The 12107-nt window shown below is 49.4% G+C and overlaps 1 protein-coding gene across 1 annotated transcript; it reads left to right on the top strand.

Annotated features, from left to right (window-relative positions):
* The first annotated feature begins 529 nt into the window (after window positions 1–529).
* RPN1 (ribophorin I) lies at window positions 530–8397 on the top strand. Its single transcript, XM_085072616.1, has 10 exons — window positions 530–811; window positions 1643–1707; window positions 2187–2493; window positions 2751–2960; window positions 3921–4113; window positions 4440–4539; window positions 4809–4947; window positions 5587–5706; window positions 6145–6390; window positions 7811–8397. Exons 1-10 carry the CDS (start codon window positions 584–586, stop codon window positions 7991–7993), a joined length of 1791 nt encoding a protein of 596 aa, XP_084928742.1. The 5' UTR covers window positions 530–583; the 3' UTR covers window positions 7994–8397.
* The last annotated feature ends 3710 nt before the right edge of the window (window positions 8398–12107 follow it).

The following is a 12107-nucleotide window of genomic DNA, read 5'->3' as shown; positions in this document are numbered from 1 at the left end:
CAGTGCCATGCACACTGACAGCTCCTCTGGGCCATCCCGTACACAGCACTTCCACCAGGATTGACACCTGGCAGGAACTGGCCACTGCTAAAAACATGGAAAAACAGAGCTGCTTTGTGCTGTGGCTGGAGAAGAGGCTGAGGAGCACGTGAAAGCCCTGAACAACCCGGAATATTTGTTATAGCTGTTTTTTCGCTCTTTTTCAGGCAGGAAAAGAAGTGGGAAACCCCAGCAGGGCCCATCAAGCAGCGCTTCAGTGGCCCCGATGGCTGCCCAGGCCCGGGAGCTCAGCAAGGCCATGGGCACAGCGCACCGCGGGAACACCCAAGTTCACCGACAGAGCCTGGGCGCCGGGAAGGGCCGAGACTGCGGGAACCCAGAGCCATCCCCTGGACTCCGGAGGAGCCCGCCCCGCCTCTCTCCTCAGGCACCGCGGCAGGCGGGGATGGAGGGGGCCGGGCCTCCAGCGCTGCTGGGCGCCGCCATCGCGAGCCTCCTCCCCCACTGGGCGCCGCCATCTTGTGCCCTGCCCGTACAGCGCGGGCGCCGCCATCTTGTACCCTCCCCGCGCGGTGTGCCGGCCATGGCGCGGCTGCTGTGCCGGCTCCTGCTCCTCTGCCTGGCGCTCGCCGCCACCAGCGCCGATCTGGTGCTGGAGGAGGCGCGGCGCTCGCTGGACCTCAGCACGCACCTGGCCAAGGTCTCGGCCGAGCTCAGCCTCGCTAACGCGCCGGGCGGTGCAGCCGCCTCCACCTTCCTGCTGGCGCTGGAGCCCGGGCTGGAGCCCCGCCTGGCCCACCTGGGCGTGCAGGTGAGTGCGGGGAGCAGGCACCGAGCGCCGCTCTCGGGGGAGCCGCGGAGGAGCCGCGGGCGCTGCCCGCCCCGCGCCCGAAGGGACACGTCGGCACTGCCGGGCCCTCAGCGCCGCTCCCGGATCCCGCAGCCGGCCGGCAGTGGGGGTGTCCGTGGCGGGTGAGGGCGGAGGTGGGAGGCCTGGCAGGTGATGAGGGGGCGATTCACGCCGTCACGGCCCGGAGGGGGTCGCCGCCAGCAAGGCCGGAGCGGGGCTGCAGCCGCAGGCAGCGCTGGACGGGGGGCCCAGCCCTTACCCACAGGAGGGACGGAGGAGCAGTAGGACAATACTTGTGTCCTAGCCCCAGAAGTATTGCCAGTTTATATAAACTCTACATACGGCATGGAGAGGTATATATAGCGGTCTGTAGTATATCTGTATACAGAGTTCAGTAGTATACCTCAACTGGTCAAGGCATATTCCCGCTCCTGCTCACTCCTCAGTCACAAGGGAGATCACAAAAGCATTTGATCGATATTCTGATTTGCACAAGTTATGGTGACTGTGCTGGGTTTGGAACCAGGCTGAGAGAACATGGGAACACGAGAATTACCAAAAACCTCCAGTCTTTGTTTTTGCACACTGACCACATTGCAAATTGTATTCCTGAACAACATTATGAATGGACCTTTAAAAAAATTTTTCTTAGTAAATTAGTTACGTATAAGCTTTTACTTTCTGGGGGACATCCCCCCTGAAAACTCCTTACAGGGACTGTACAGATTTTGCCTTGGATGTGTTAAGTCTTTTAAATAGCAGCACACTGATTTGTCTGTTGTTTGGGAGCAGGTGAAAGGCGAGGAAGAGGAGGAGAACACCTTGGAAGTGAAAGAGACTAAAGTTAAGGGCAAAAGGTGCGTATCACCCTCTAAGGTCAATATCTAGAGTTGTGCACAGGGCATTCATGATTGTCCTCACTGTGAAGCAGAGGTTACTACCCCATTTCCACATACCTAGAGTATGGCTTCCTTTGATACAGATCATTCCTGTCATCTGGAGAAGAATGTAAGAAAATGTTGCTGAAGCTTTATAAATGCAGGATTAGGGAGGGGTGTGTCACCATTCCTCTTCCAAAAAAGGGAATTAGGTGTTTTTTTGTGAAGCAAATACTGTAACTGTGTGTGGACCTGTGCTGCTTCCCCAGTCTAGAGTAATCACACCTGCTGGGACAAGACATCTCTATGTCTTGGAAGAGCAAGTAAAATACTGGCCCAAATCATACATAATACATGTGATATGTGGGCTTCCATCCACAAGAGAAGTTGCAGTGGGTGGATCTGAATGTTCTCTGAAGGGGGATCTCACACAACTTACCTGTTCTTCTCCCTTCCAGTGGGAAGTTCTTCTCTGTGAAGCTGCCATCTCCTTTGGCCCCAGGAGCCAAAGTCCGTGTCTCTGTTGAAATGGTTTTCACGCACGTCTTGCAGCCCTACCCCACCCACATCACCCAAAGTGAGAAGCAGTTTGTAGTCTTTGAAGGGAATCACTATTTTTACTCACCATACTTCACCAAGACCCAAACGACCCGTGTCAAACTGGCCTCCAGGAACGTGGAGAGTTACACCAAGCTGGGCAACCCTTCCCGCACTGAGGACATGATTGAGTATGGCCCCTTCAAGGACATCCCTCCATACAGCCAGGTAAATGTCTGTGCAAAGGGGTTGTGGCTCTGCAGAGAGCATCTTCCAAACATGGAAGATGTGTCTCAGAGACTGGAGAGGGGGAGGCAGAAGCTTTTGTGTAGAAATAGCCAGTCAAGCCTGAGTTAGACTGCGTGCAGGCCAGGAACATGTGCATCTGTACAGGATGTTTCTTTGTGGCACACAGGGTGGATCATTGTGAGGGGAGCTTGCTCCTTAGTTCAAGTCTAACAGTTTATCTTTTTTTTCCTCATTAGGACACTCTGAAGGTGCACTATGAAAATAACAGTCCATTCCTGACCATCACCAGCATGACACGAGTCATTGAGGTGTCTCACTGGGGTAACATTGCAGTTGAAGAGACGGTTGATTTAAAGCACACTGGAGCAGTGCTGAAAGGGCCTTTCTCCAGATACGACTACCAGAGACAGCCAGACAGTGGGATCTCTTCTGTCAAGTCTTTTAAGGTTGACATTTTGGTTTTTTTTAACAATGGCTTCCCATTTTCTTAGATTGCCACAGGGGAGAAAAAATAAAGTTGTCCTTTGCCATTTGTTTGGTAACCATATCCCAGTAATAAGGAAATATTAAAGTTCTGGTCTATTCTCAGAGAAGGTTTGTGCTGGATAGGAATAGCTTTGGAAGCAGCGTTAGGAGGTTATACAAATTCTTGCATCTGCTGGTGAAACGGGCTGCATGTACCAGGGCATGTAGTGTTTCTCCACAATCCCAACTCTCCAGTCACTGAGACCCTCTAAATCCCTTATCCCTGCACTGAGAGCTATGGTTTTGGTTTTCCAGTGTGCAAGGGCCATTCATTCTGTCCCCACCCCTTTACTTTCAGAGTTGCCTCTCTGTCATATCCTCATCATATTGAACAGTATTAATTGGAAACTCACCCATTCATTCCTTGCTCACAAACTCAACAAGAATTAAAGTTGTGGCTCAGCTATCCAGATGTAAAAAGTATTACGTGTTCTCATCTGAACCAAAACCTTTCTCTCTGCTTGAAGCCTCCAGGATTGATTGTTGTAATTCTCTAGGGTGGTGCAGCCAAACAGAAATCTCATTTTGCTGAGTGTAAAGCCAGCAAGCCCAGTGAGCTAGGGCAGCAGGCTGGAGTGAAAAGGGAATTGCTGTCCTGGTGGGCATGATGAGATCCCTTGCTGTGTGGGGAGTTTGAGTCTGGGCTGGAGAAAGCACATTCATTTGGAGGCCAAGTGATTTTAGTGCTGGCAGCCTAGGATTATAAGCCTAGGATTGCTTATAATAGCACATTTTTACCACTCAGTGCAACTGAATGGCCATTTTGTCATGTCTCATGTGGGAATGCAGTTTCTCAATGCTTACCAGCCATAACTGGTTTTGCCAATTTCACTGGAAATAACTCCCATCTGATGCACTTACTGCTGCTTCTCTCCATACAGACCATTCTCCCAGCTGCTGCTCAGGATGTCTATTACAGAGATGAAATTGGGAACATCTCCACCAGCCACCTTCTTGTCCTGGACGACTCTGTGGAGATGGAGATCCGTCCCCGATTCCCGCTTTTTGGGGGCTGGAAAACCCATTACATCATTGGCTATAATCTGCCAAGCTACGAATACCTCTACAATCTCGGTGGGTGGCAGAGGGGAAGGGAATAAGAAACTTCCTCTTCTGTGTTTAAAGATGGTTGCTGTACAGTAAAGAACTGAAAGCTGTGGTACACTGCACCTTAGCAACAACAGTTGCCAGCTATTTTTTCTAGAAAATGCAAATCCACCTTTTTTGTGCTTCCTTCAGGTTTTTGTAGACATCTGGTTAAAATATATCTGAGTGAGCTAGTGCCCCCTGCTGCACAATTATCCATGCAAATTCTCCTCCTGCCTCAGGTGGGAGCTGAGCTTCAAGGCTATTCCTTGTTCTCTGAGGAACTGTAACCACCCTTTGCTCTGCACTTTTAGGTGATCAGTATGCCCTGAAGATGAGGTTTGTTGACCATGTGTTTGATGAGCAAGTTACAGACTCTCTGACTGTCAAGATTGTCCTGCCAGAAGGTGCCAAGTAAGTGTCATTCCTCCTGGCTTGTTACTGCAGACGGTGCTGTGTTGGTGGCAATTCTCTAGTCTGCTCTAGTGGCCTGGGGACAGTGAATTAAAACCATGACTGTGCATGTTGAGGAGATCTTGGAACACAGCTTTGCTTCCTTGTAGAGCATTGTTTTAACTGCATAATTTACCCTGTGCTAGAGGCCACAGTTGGCCAGACAAGTCCTGGGTTACATAATTTCAAACACTGTAGAGTCCTATGGGACTGTCTGATTTTATCCACAGGAATATCCATGTGGACAGCCCTTATGAAATCAATCGTGCCTCAGACGAGCTTCACTACACGTATCTGGACACTTTTGGACGTCCCGTTATTGTGGCACACAAGAACAACCTGGTGGAGCAGCACATCCAGGACATTGTGGTGAGTGTGGCATCTGAGCAGTTGTGCCTCCTTCGAATTCAGCATGTCAGGAAAATTAATCCACAAACACCAGAGGTTTATGTCCAAAAAGGAGATAGAGGAGTCCTGTGATTTTGTTCATGAATGAAGGGAGGGGTCATGGACATTCCTCATGGGGTCTCTCAAATTGATAGAGGATGCAGCCTCCTTTTTATTCTAATTATTGGCTGCAGGTTCCCTCTCTCTTTCCCCCTTGGCTGAGGTACTTGAGAGGTACAGGCTTCCCAGAACACCTAATGCAGACCCCACGTAATATACATCCCCACTAATGCCCCCTTAATACACATCTTCCCTTCTTTTTCTTATGTCTCTGTTCTTGTAGTTTATTAACACAGCCTTGGGTAAATCAATTAGTGGAATTCCTATGGAAACCCTTCCCATTGTTTCTTCTATCTCTCAGTATTGGCCTTATCTTACAAGTTGTTTGTTTGTAAAGACATTCCCTTATTTCTTTCAAGCAACACAGCTGAAACACCTGTATTAGGTTCCAGAAAGAAACACTTGCTGGGCTGCATGGGTGGTTCTGCTGCTGCCTGAGGAGAGGAGTTACTCTCTGTAGTAACATGGGGCTCTGCTCAGTGTTTGAAACTTCTCTTGTAGGTTCATTACACCTTCAACAAAATCCTGATGCTGCAAGAGCCTCTCTTGGTGGTTGGAGCCTTTTACATCTTGTTTTTTACTGTGATCGTCTATGTCAGGCTGGATTTCTCCATCACCAAGGTCTGTATGATGAAGAGCCTTGTGGGAGTACAAGCAGATTTCTCGGCTGATGAATGGAGATTTTTCATACCAATAATTCTTGCTGAATGTTCTGCCATTCAGATGGTTGTTTAAGCAGCACTAGTACTCCTGTAGGGCTGATCTGGTGACATAAAGCTAACTGGAGTTGTGCTTTCTGGTTGAAAAGGAATCACCCCAAAAAGGGATGTCTGCAGTTCTCCCTCTGCAATGTTTTCACTGTTAAGCTATCTGTTGGGCTGGGTTGATTGCTGAAAGGTGCTTGCCCTAATCAGTATTTGTACCATTCACTTAATTACTGTCAGTTGACTTAATTGCAAAGAGAACAGTTTCTGTAACAGTCCCGTGGCAGATTGCAGGCATGGCTTGATGCAGGTCAAAGATATGACTGCTTTCATCTTCCCTCCTGTTCTCTTGCAGGATCCAGCTGCTGAAGCCAGGATGAAGGTTGCTTGCATCACAGAGCAGGTGCTTACGCTAGTGAACAAGAGGCTTGGGCTGTACCGTCACTTTGATGAAGCAGTGAATAAATACAAACAATCACGGGACATCTCCACCCTGAACAGTGGCAAAAAGTCTTTGGAGATGGAGCACAAGGCCCTGACAAATGAAATAGCTTCTCTGCAGTCTAAACTGAAGACAGAAGGCTCTGACTTATGTGATAAAGTAAGAAATTCAAGTTTATGTTATAAGCTTTCCTGTTCTTGGCTCTGTTGAGTATTCTGCATGAGTTTTAATTGGGGGTTTAGTTTCTGCAGCCAGTCGAGGTTGGTTTTTTTCTTCTGAAAATGGCTTGATCCCTGCAAGGAGTTGTGAAAAGTGTTATTTTTGCAGTAATCTCAGTTATGCAGCCATGTAAGTGTTGCTTGTAAACAGCTGCTTGTGCTGTTTCTTAAGCAGCCATTGAACCAGCTGCATTAGTACAGATTGATGCTTTTGTAACACAATCGTGGTGCTTCTCATTGAGCTCATGGCAGTGACACTTCAGCAAAAATGGAAACTATCAACACATTAACAGTTCTGACTTGACTTCTCACACCAATCAACCCAAAATCTTCTCCGTCATCTCATATTTTCTTGCACATTTGCATTTGCTGCTGACAGAATTTTGGTAACATGATGCTCCTTGGGGGATGTTTTACTGTACCATGTTGAAAGCCATGGCAGAATGAGCTCACACTCACTGTTCTTCCCTTCAATACATTTTAACGCTTACCTGGAACAGCCACTTAACCCCAAGTGAGAGACACTTTAGTCTCTAAGGTCCATTTAGCCAACAACCACCTTGGTTAATCTGTTATTACCTCAAAGAGTAGTTCTGTCATTGCAGACCACTCACACACCATGAACATTAACTGTAGGGACACAGCTTCCAGCTGTCAGAACTGTGATTTAGCTTGAAGCCTTTAAAATCTGTCATTAAATACTCTTTAACAGTCTCTTGCCCATATGGCTCCTGGCTCCTTGGAGCCCCTTTTATCTGCACTGCTTAGTTACCCATTCATGAAATGTTCTTCATAATGTGATGCCAGGGAGAGGTGATGGCTTGTGGTGTTTCTTAAGGGCACACACAGACTCCACTGTGGTATGGCAAAGACACTTTATCGCAAAAATCCAGGGTTCTTAAGCTATTGGTTTGTTATGAGTTTACATACTTGTGAGGCACAACAAACATGCTTAAGCAACCACCATAGACCAGGGTAGGAACAGGCATCAGATGTAACCAACCTTGAGCCACATGGTGTGAGCACATACTAGTTCTAATAGTTGTTTTACAATTATGTAACTTTTTCACCTCTAGTTTTTCACCTCTAGTTTAGCTGAGTAATTCCCAGAATGCTTTTCTAGTCAGCCAAAGTAACAGAAGTGAGCAAGGATTTTACCAGGGCAGCAAGGCCCTCACTTTGCAAGGCCCTTCTGCTCTGCAACAGTGGCTCAGGAGGCAACATTCAGAGATCGAAGATACGTAGTATTGACTTCATCTTTTGCTATCATCTACCATCTCATCTATTCCAGCTTCACTGTAGGGATTTTTTTGGTTTTGTTTTCTCTCCTCTAATACTCCCTTGGTTTCTCACTCTGCCAGGTAAGTGAGATTCAGAAGCTCGATGGCCAAGTGAAGGAGCTGGTCCTGAAGTCGTCGGTGGAGGCAGAGCGGCTGGTGGCAGGCAAGCTCAAGAAGGACACATACATTGAGAATGAGAAGATGCATTCCAACAAGCGCCAGGACCTGGTCTCCAAAATCGACAACATCCTCGATGCGCTGTAACTCTGCTTCTGTCACCACACAGAGGGGAGAGGTATGAAGGGAGATGAGAGTGGATACACATTGAGCCAAAACTCCTTCCCAGCAAAATTAGGGGAAAAGTTAATGTGGAATGTCTGAAAGTACATTTTGTTTTTAGATTTTTTTTATAGGGCCTGTCTGCTCAGTAGCACGTGCTGTACAAGGGACCACACCATCACGTTTGGCTGGGTAATGGGGTTTTGTTACCAGAGGTGAGACTCAGCCAGGGTATGAAACAGTCTCCTGCTTTTGGTTTGCCCTGTATACATGTGCTCTGAGTAAACGCACACAAACAGCCAGTCTGAGCACAGACACACTCATGGCAAAGCTGAATGTCGCAGCTCTGGAAAGAATAAAAGATACCTTTGTTCTACTTTGAAATAAAACCGTCACTGCCTCGCCTTTTTGTGTTGTGCTGGGCTGGGGGGAGGTGGAGGGGCTGGGTGATCCCATCCTGCCCACAGCCAGGCAGTGCAGTTCCCTGTGGAGCAGAGTTCAGCCCTGACCTGCATCCTGTCAGCTGTGTACCTTGAGGTCAGAACTCTGCCATCCCACACAGCCCTGACCCAGGCAGGGGAGAAAGCCAAGCCCTTGTTCCCCAGAGATGTGCATGCACCTACACCCTTACAGGGAGAAAACCACAACAGACCCCCTCCTGCCAGCCTTTTGCTGTGCTGCATTGAGAAAAGTCCTTGCATCCCTCGTGCTGCCCATGTAGGCCCTTGTTCACACCTGGATACTTTGGGGGGTGCATGCAATCCCCTGCTAATAAGTCTCATAAGAAATTCTTTTCCTATGCCTCTCTGCTTCAGTTCACTGCTAAACACCCCAGAAGTGGCTGCAGGGACAGCAATACGGTTTTCCCCTACTGCCCTTGTGTGGCATAGTTGTTTGGACCAAAGTGGTTAGAGATCCTCATAGAGAAAAAAACAGAAGGGCAGAAGGGGCTGTGTGTCCCTAAGCCTGCCCTGAGCTGCAGGTGGTGGCAGCTGCCCGTGGGTGGATGTGTGTGCAGGGCAGGGGTGCTAAATGGTGTGCAGCCCTCTCCACTGGGCACCCACAGCTTCCTGCAGGAAGCACACACTGCAGAGGGCCTGGAGGCTGCCTGTAGGCTGGGCAAAGCACATGGCTGCCCCACAGAGCAGTGGCTCATGGGGAAACTAGTGCCAAATGCGGCTGTGCTGGGGATTGAAGGTGTGCCACAGTACCTTCACTGGCCCCCTGTGAGGCTTGGAGCAAACATAGCCCCTGCGGGCCAGTGCTGCCTGCAAGCCCTGTGCTTGGATATGCACAAGCAGCAGGACAGGCCTTTGCCAGGCCACCTTCACTGCTGTCCCTTGGTCCTGGACCCACAGAGTCACACACATTTTCTCTGCTCCTTACTTGCCCCTCTTACCTAGGATAAAAGTTCTCTTTATCCTCTCCTGGAATGCTTTTCTCCTTGCACAAAGGATGCAATGGATTGGGAAGCCCCATGTCCTAGGCCATACAGCTTCCAAAGTGGTTTGTTGTTCAGGAGTGTTTTGCAGCAGGCCTGAGCCCAGGCACTTACCACATTGTCAGCAGGTGCCAGCTCTGTCCCATGTCCACAAACCTCACCCTGCAGCAGACTGAGCAAGCCTACACCCCTGCCTGTCTGCTCCCTGTGCAGGTGCTGTGGGGAGCTCTGACACAGTGAGTCCTGCCTGACCAGCTGCAAATAGCTAAAATAAGATAAATTGTCACTCATCCATCAAGCCAGAACACACACACACACTGTACTCAGGGAGTACCAGGTGCATCCAAAGCCAGACAAAGGCTGCCTGTTGCACCCAGCCAAAGCAGGCAGGTCCAGAGAACAAGAAGAGGGATCAAGCGGGTGATCCCAAAGACACTTTTAACCTTCCATTCCCCCAGCAGAGGAAAGGCAATGCCACGCTTCCTTCCCACATACCACTTCTGCCTGGCTGGACAGGCAGCTCAGACCCCTGAGGGTACAGCTTGGGGTACCTGTTAGAAATACCTGTGGGGTTGATGGTGTCTCTGTGTCTTTCCCTCTCTGTCTCAAGGGGATGTGATCAATCAGCACACACCTCAGCCCACACAGCTACTGGGCAGCTTCAGATCCTCCTTATTAATAGAAATCACATCTGCAGACAGCAGCTATAAATAGGATGAATGCAGGCAGCCCCAGCTAAAAAGGCCTCTGGTCTCCAAGGAGAGCTGCCCCAGTTCCTGAGGCTGAGAATAAAACAGCCAGTGCTGAAGTGATGCCTTGCTGCTCTCCACACAGCTCCCTTTTGCTGCCCTCCCTGGGGGGGCACAGCCTCCCATGCCGTGCTCCCTGAGCCCCTTCTGCCCCAGTGCTGCTCCTGCAGCAGCACATTCATCAGGAAACCTTTTAACAAACACAAAACAGCAGAGCGACCTAGAAACCTGAGCCATTTCTAGATTCCTGCAAATTTACTACTGAGAATAAATGAGAAAAAAAAAGGAAAAACCACAGCACCTACCATGAGCTTAGGATCTGCAGGAGCCAGGGGAGAGGCAGATCAGCCACACCTGATGGCAGCAGATGGACCCATGAGGGCTGTAGCTGCTTGTCTCTGCCAAATTTAGAAGGAGCAGCTTCCAATCTATGGGGTGGTGGAAATTATGAGGGTCATTAGGTCAGAAAGACTGTCAGCTGTTAATCTGCTGTCTTTCCCATCAGCTCTGAGGGCTCAAGGGGATCTGGCTTCAAAATCTCTCTCATGACTGGGTTTTACAAACTGAAAATACATCCAAGGAGGTTTCCAAACAATCTCCCTGCTCAGACTCCATGACATGCCCAGCTATTGCCCCTTACCTGATATGTGATCCAAGGTGTCCACTGAGGACAGGAAGGAGCTACTGCAGGGCAGCCCAGATGAAGACATCAGGGAGCTCAGTCTCTCATCCACATGGCTCAGGCCAGGCTTGCTTTATTCTTCCAGCCGCTGCATCCTTCAGCAACTGTCACCATGCTGCTTCTGCCACCAGGGCCACTCCAGCACGTCCCTGGCCAGGGCTGGCCTTGCTGGCACTATTTTTGGCTTGCTTTTGGATCCCCCTGAACTCCAGCTGCTGCTTTGCAAGGATATCCCTTATTTCTTCCAGGCTTGGCAGCTTATCAGGTGTGAGGAACTGGAGCCAGCAGGTTCCCAAAACATCACAGCCAACATTGAGCAGTAATGTAGGCACTGCCACCAGGGAATCTAGGCATGAGGGCTCCTCTTCTTTTGAGCCACGCTTGTGGCCATCTAAACAGAGACCTGTGGGCAAGGGAATCCCGAGCTGATGGAGAGAACCATCTCCATCTTCCTGCTGCCTCCAAAAATAGCCAGGCCTTCAAGAGAGCTGGGAGCTGCCAAAGGACTGTCTCTGCTACTCTTCACAGAAGCTTTTCTGAGCTACAAAGTTCACTTGTGATCTTGTTCAGAGAAAATAGCTTGGAGAGGCTGTGAGGAGTTGGGAGGCATCTGCCAGGGGAATTGCAGAGCAGCAGGAGGAAAAGGAAGGCTCAAATATAGGAGCACTTAAGACCCTCCAGCAGATTAGCATCTCACGTGTAATTAAAGCTGAGCCCTGCTGGGAGCTCCTGTTTAGTTTTATTCCTGTGCAGAGTTTGGAACCAAAAGATTGGAAGGGCTGAAATTTGCTTCTGCAGCAAAAGGAACAAAATGAAGAGAGAAGAGAAAAAAAAAGTGCACATCGAAGAAGGAAAAGGAAACCACACAAATGCAAGATTTGCCGGTGAAAGCGAGCAGCCATGATTTCAGATCCCAGCACAGCACAGGCACCTGCCTTGCAGGAGTGTCTCACTGCTCCCACCACCTCCCCACACCTCCCCTGCTCACCATGGTGATTCCCACACCCACAGCTTTCTCCTGGGGGTCCTGGGCAGCCAGTGAACAACTTCTCCCTCTTTGACTTCTTGCTTACAGTCCTCCAAAAGAAACTACAGAACTGAAGACCAGTCCTCGAGATCCAACCCATCCTCCAGTGGATGATCAAACTCAAGGGCTGGAAAGAAAATCAGGTTTTATATTAGGCGCACGATAACTCCCACCCACAGTCTCTCATCCATCCTCTGTGG

This window comes from Lichenostomus cassidix, chromosome 12 (assembly GCF_008360975.1).
Source record: "Lichenostomus cassidix isolate B80296 chromosome 12, HeHo_3.0, whole genome shotgun sequence".
In the NCBI taxonomy this organism is placed as follows: Eukaryota; Metazoa; Chordata; class Aves; order Passeriformes; family Meliphagidae; genus Lichenostomus; species Lichenostomus cassidix.
This window is presented reverse-complemented; position numbering and strand designations above follow the sequence as displayed.

Coding starts and splice junctions, on each gene's coding strand:
- RPN1 (XM_085072616.1), top strand. CDS start 584: ATGGCGCGGCTGCTGTGCCGGCTCCTGCTCCTCTGCCTGGCGCTCGCC. Junction 4,114..4,439: donor CGAATACCTCTACAATCTCG/GTGGGTGGCAGA, acceptor CTGCACTTTTAG/GTGATCAGTATGCCCTGAAG. Junction 5,707..6,144: donor TGGATTTCTCCATCACCAAG/GTCTGTATGATG, acceptor GTTCTCTTGCAG/GATCCAGCTGCTGAAGCCAG.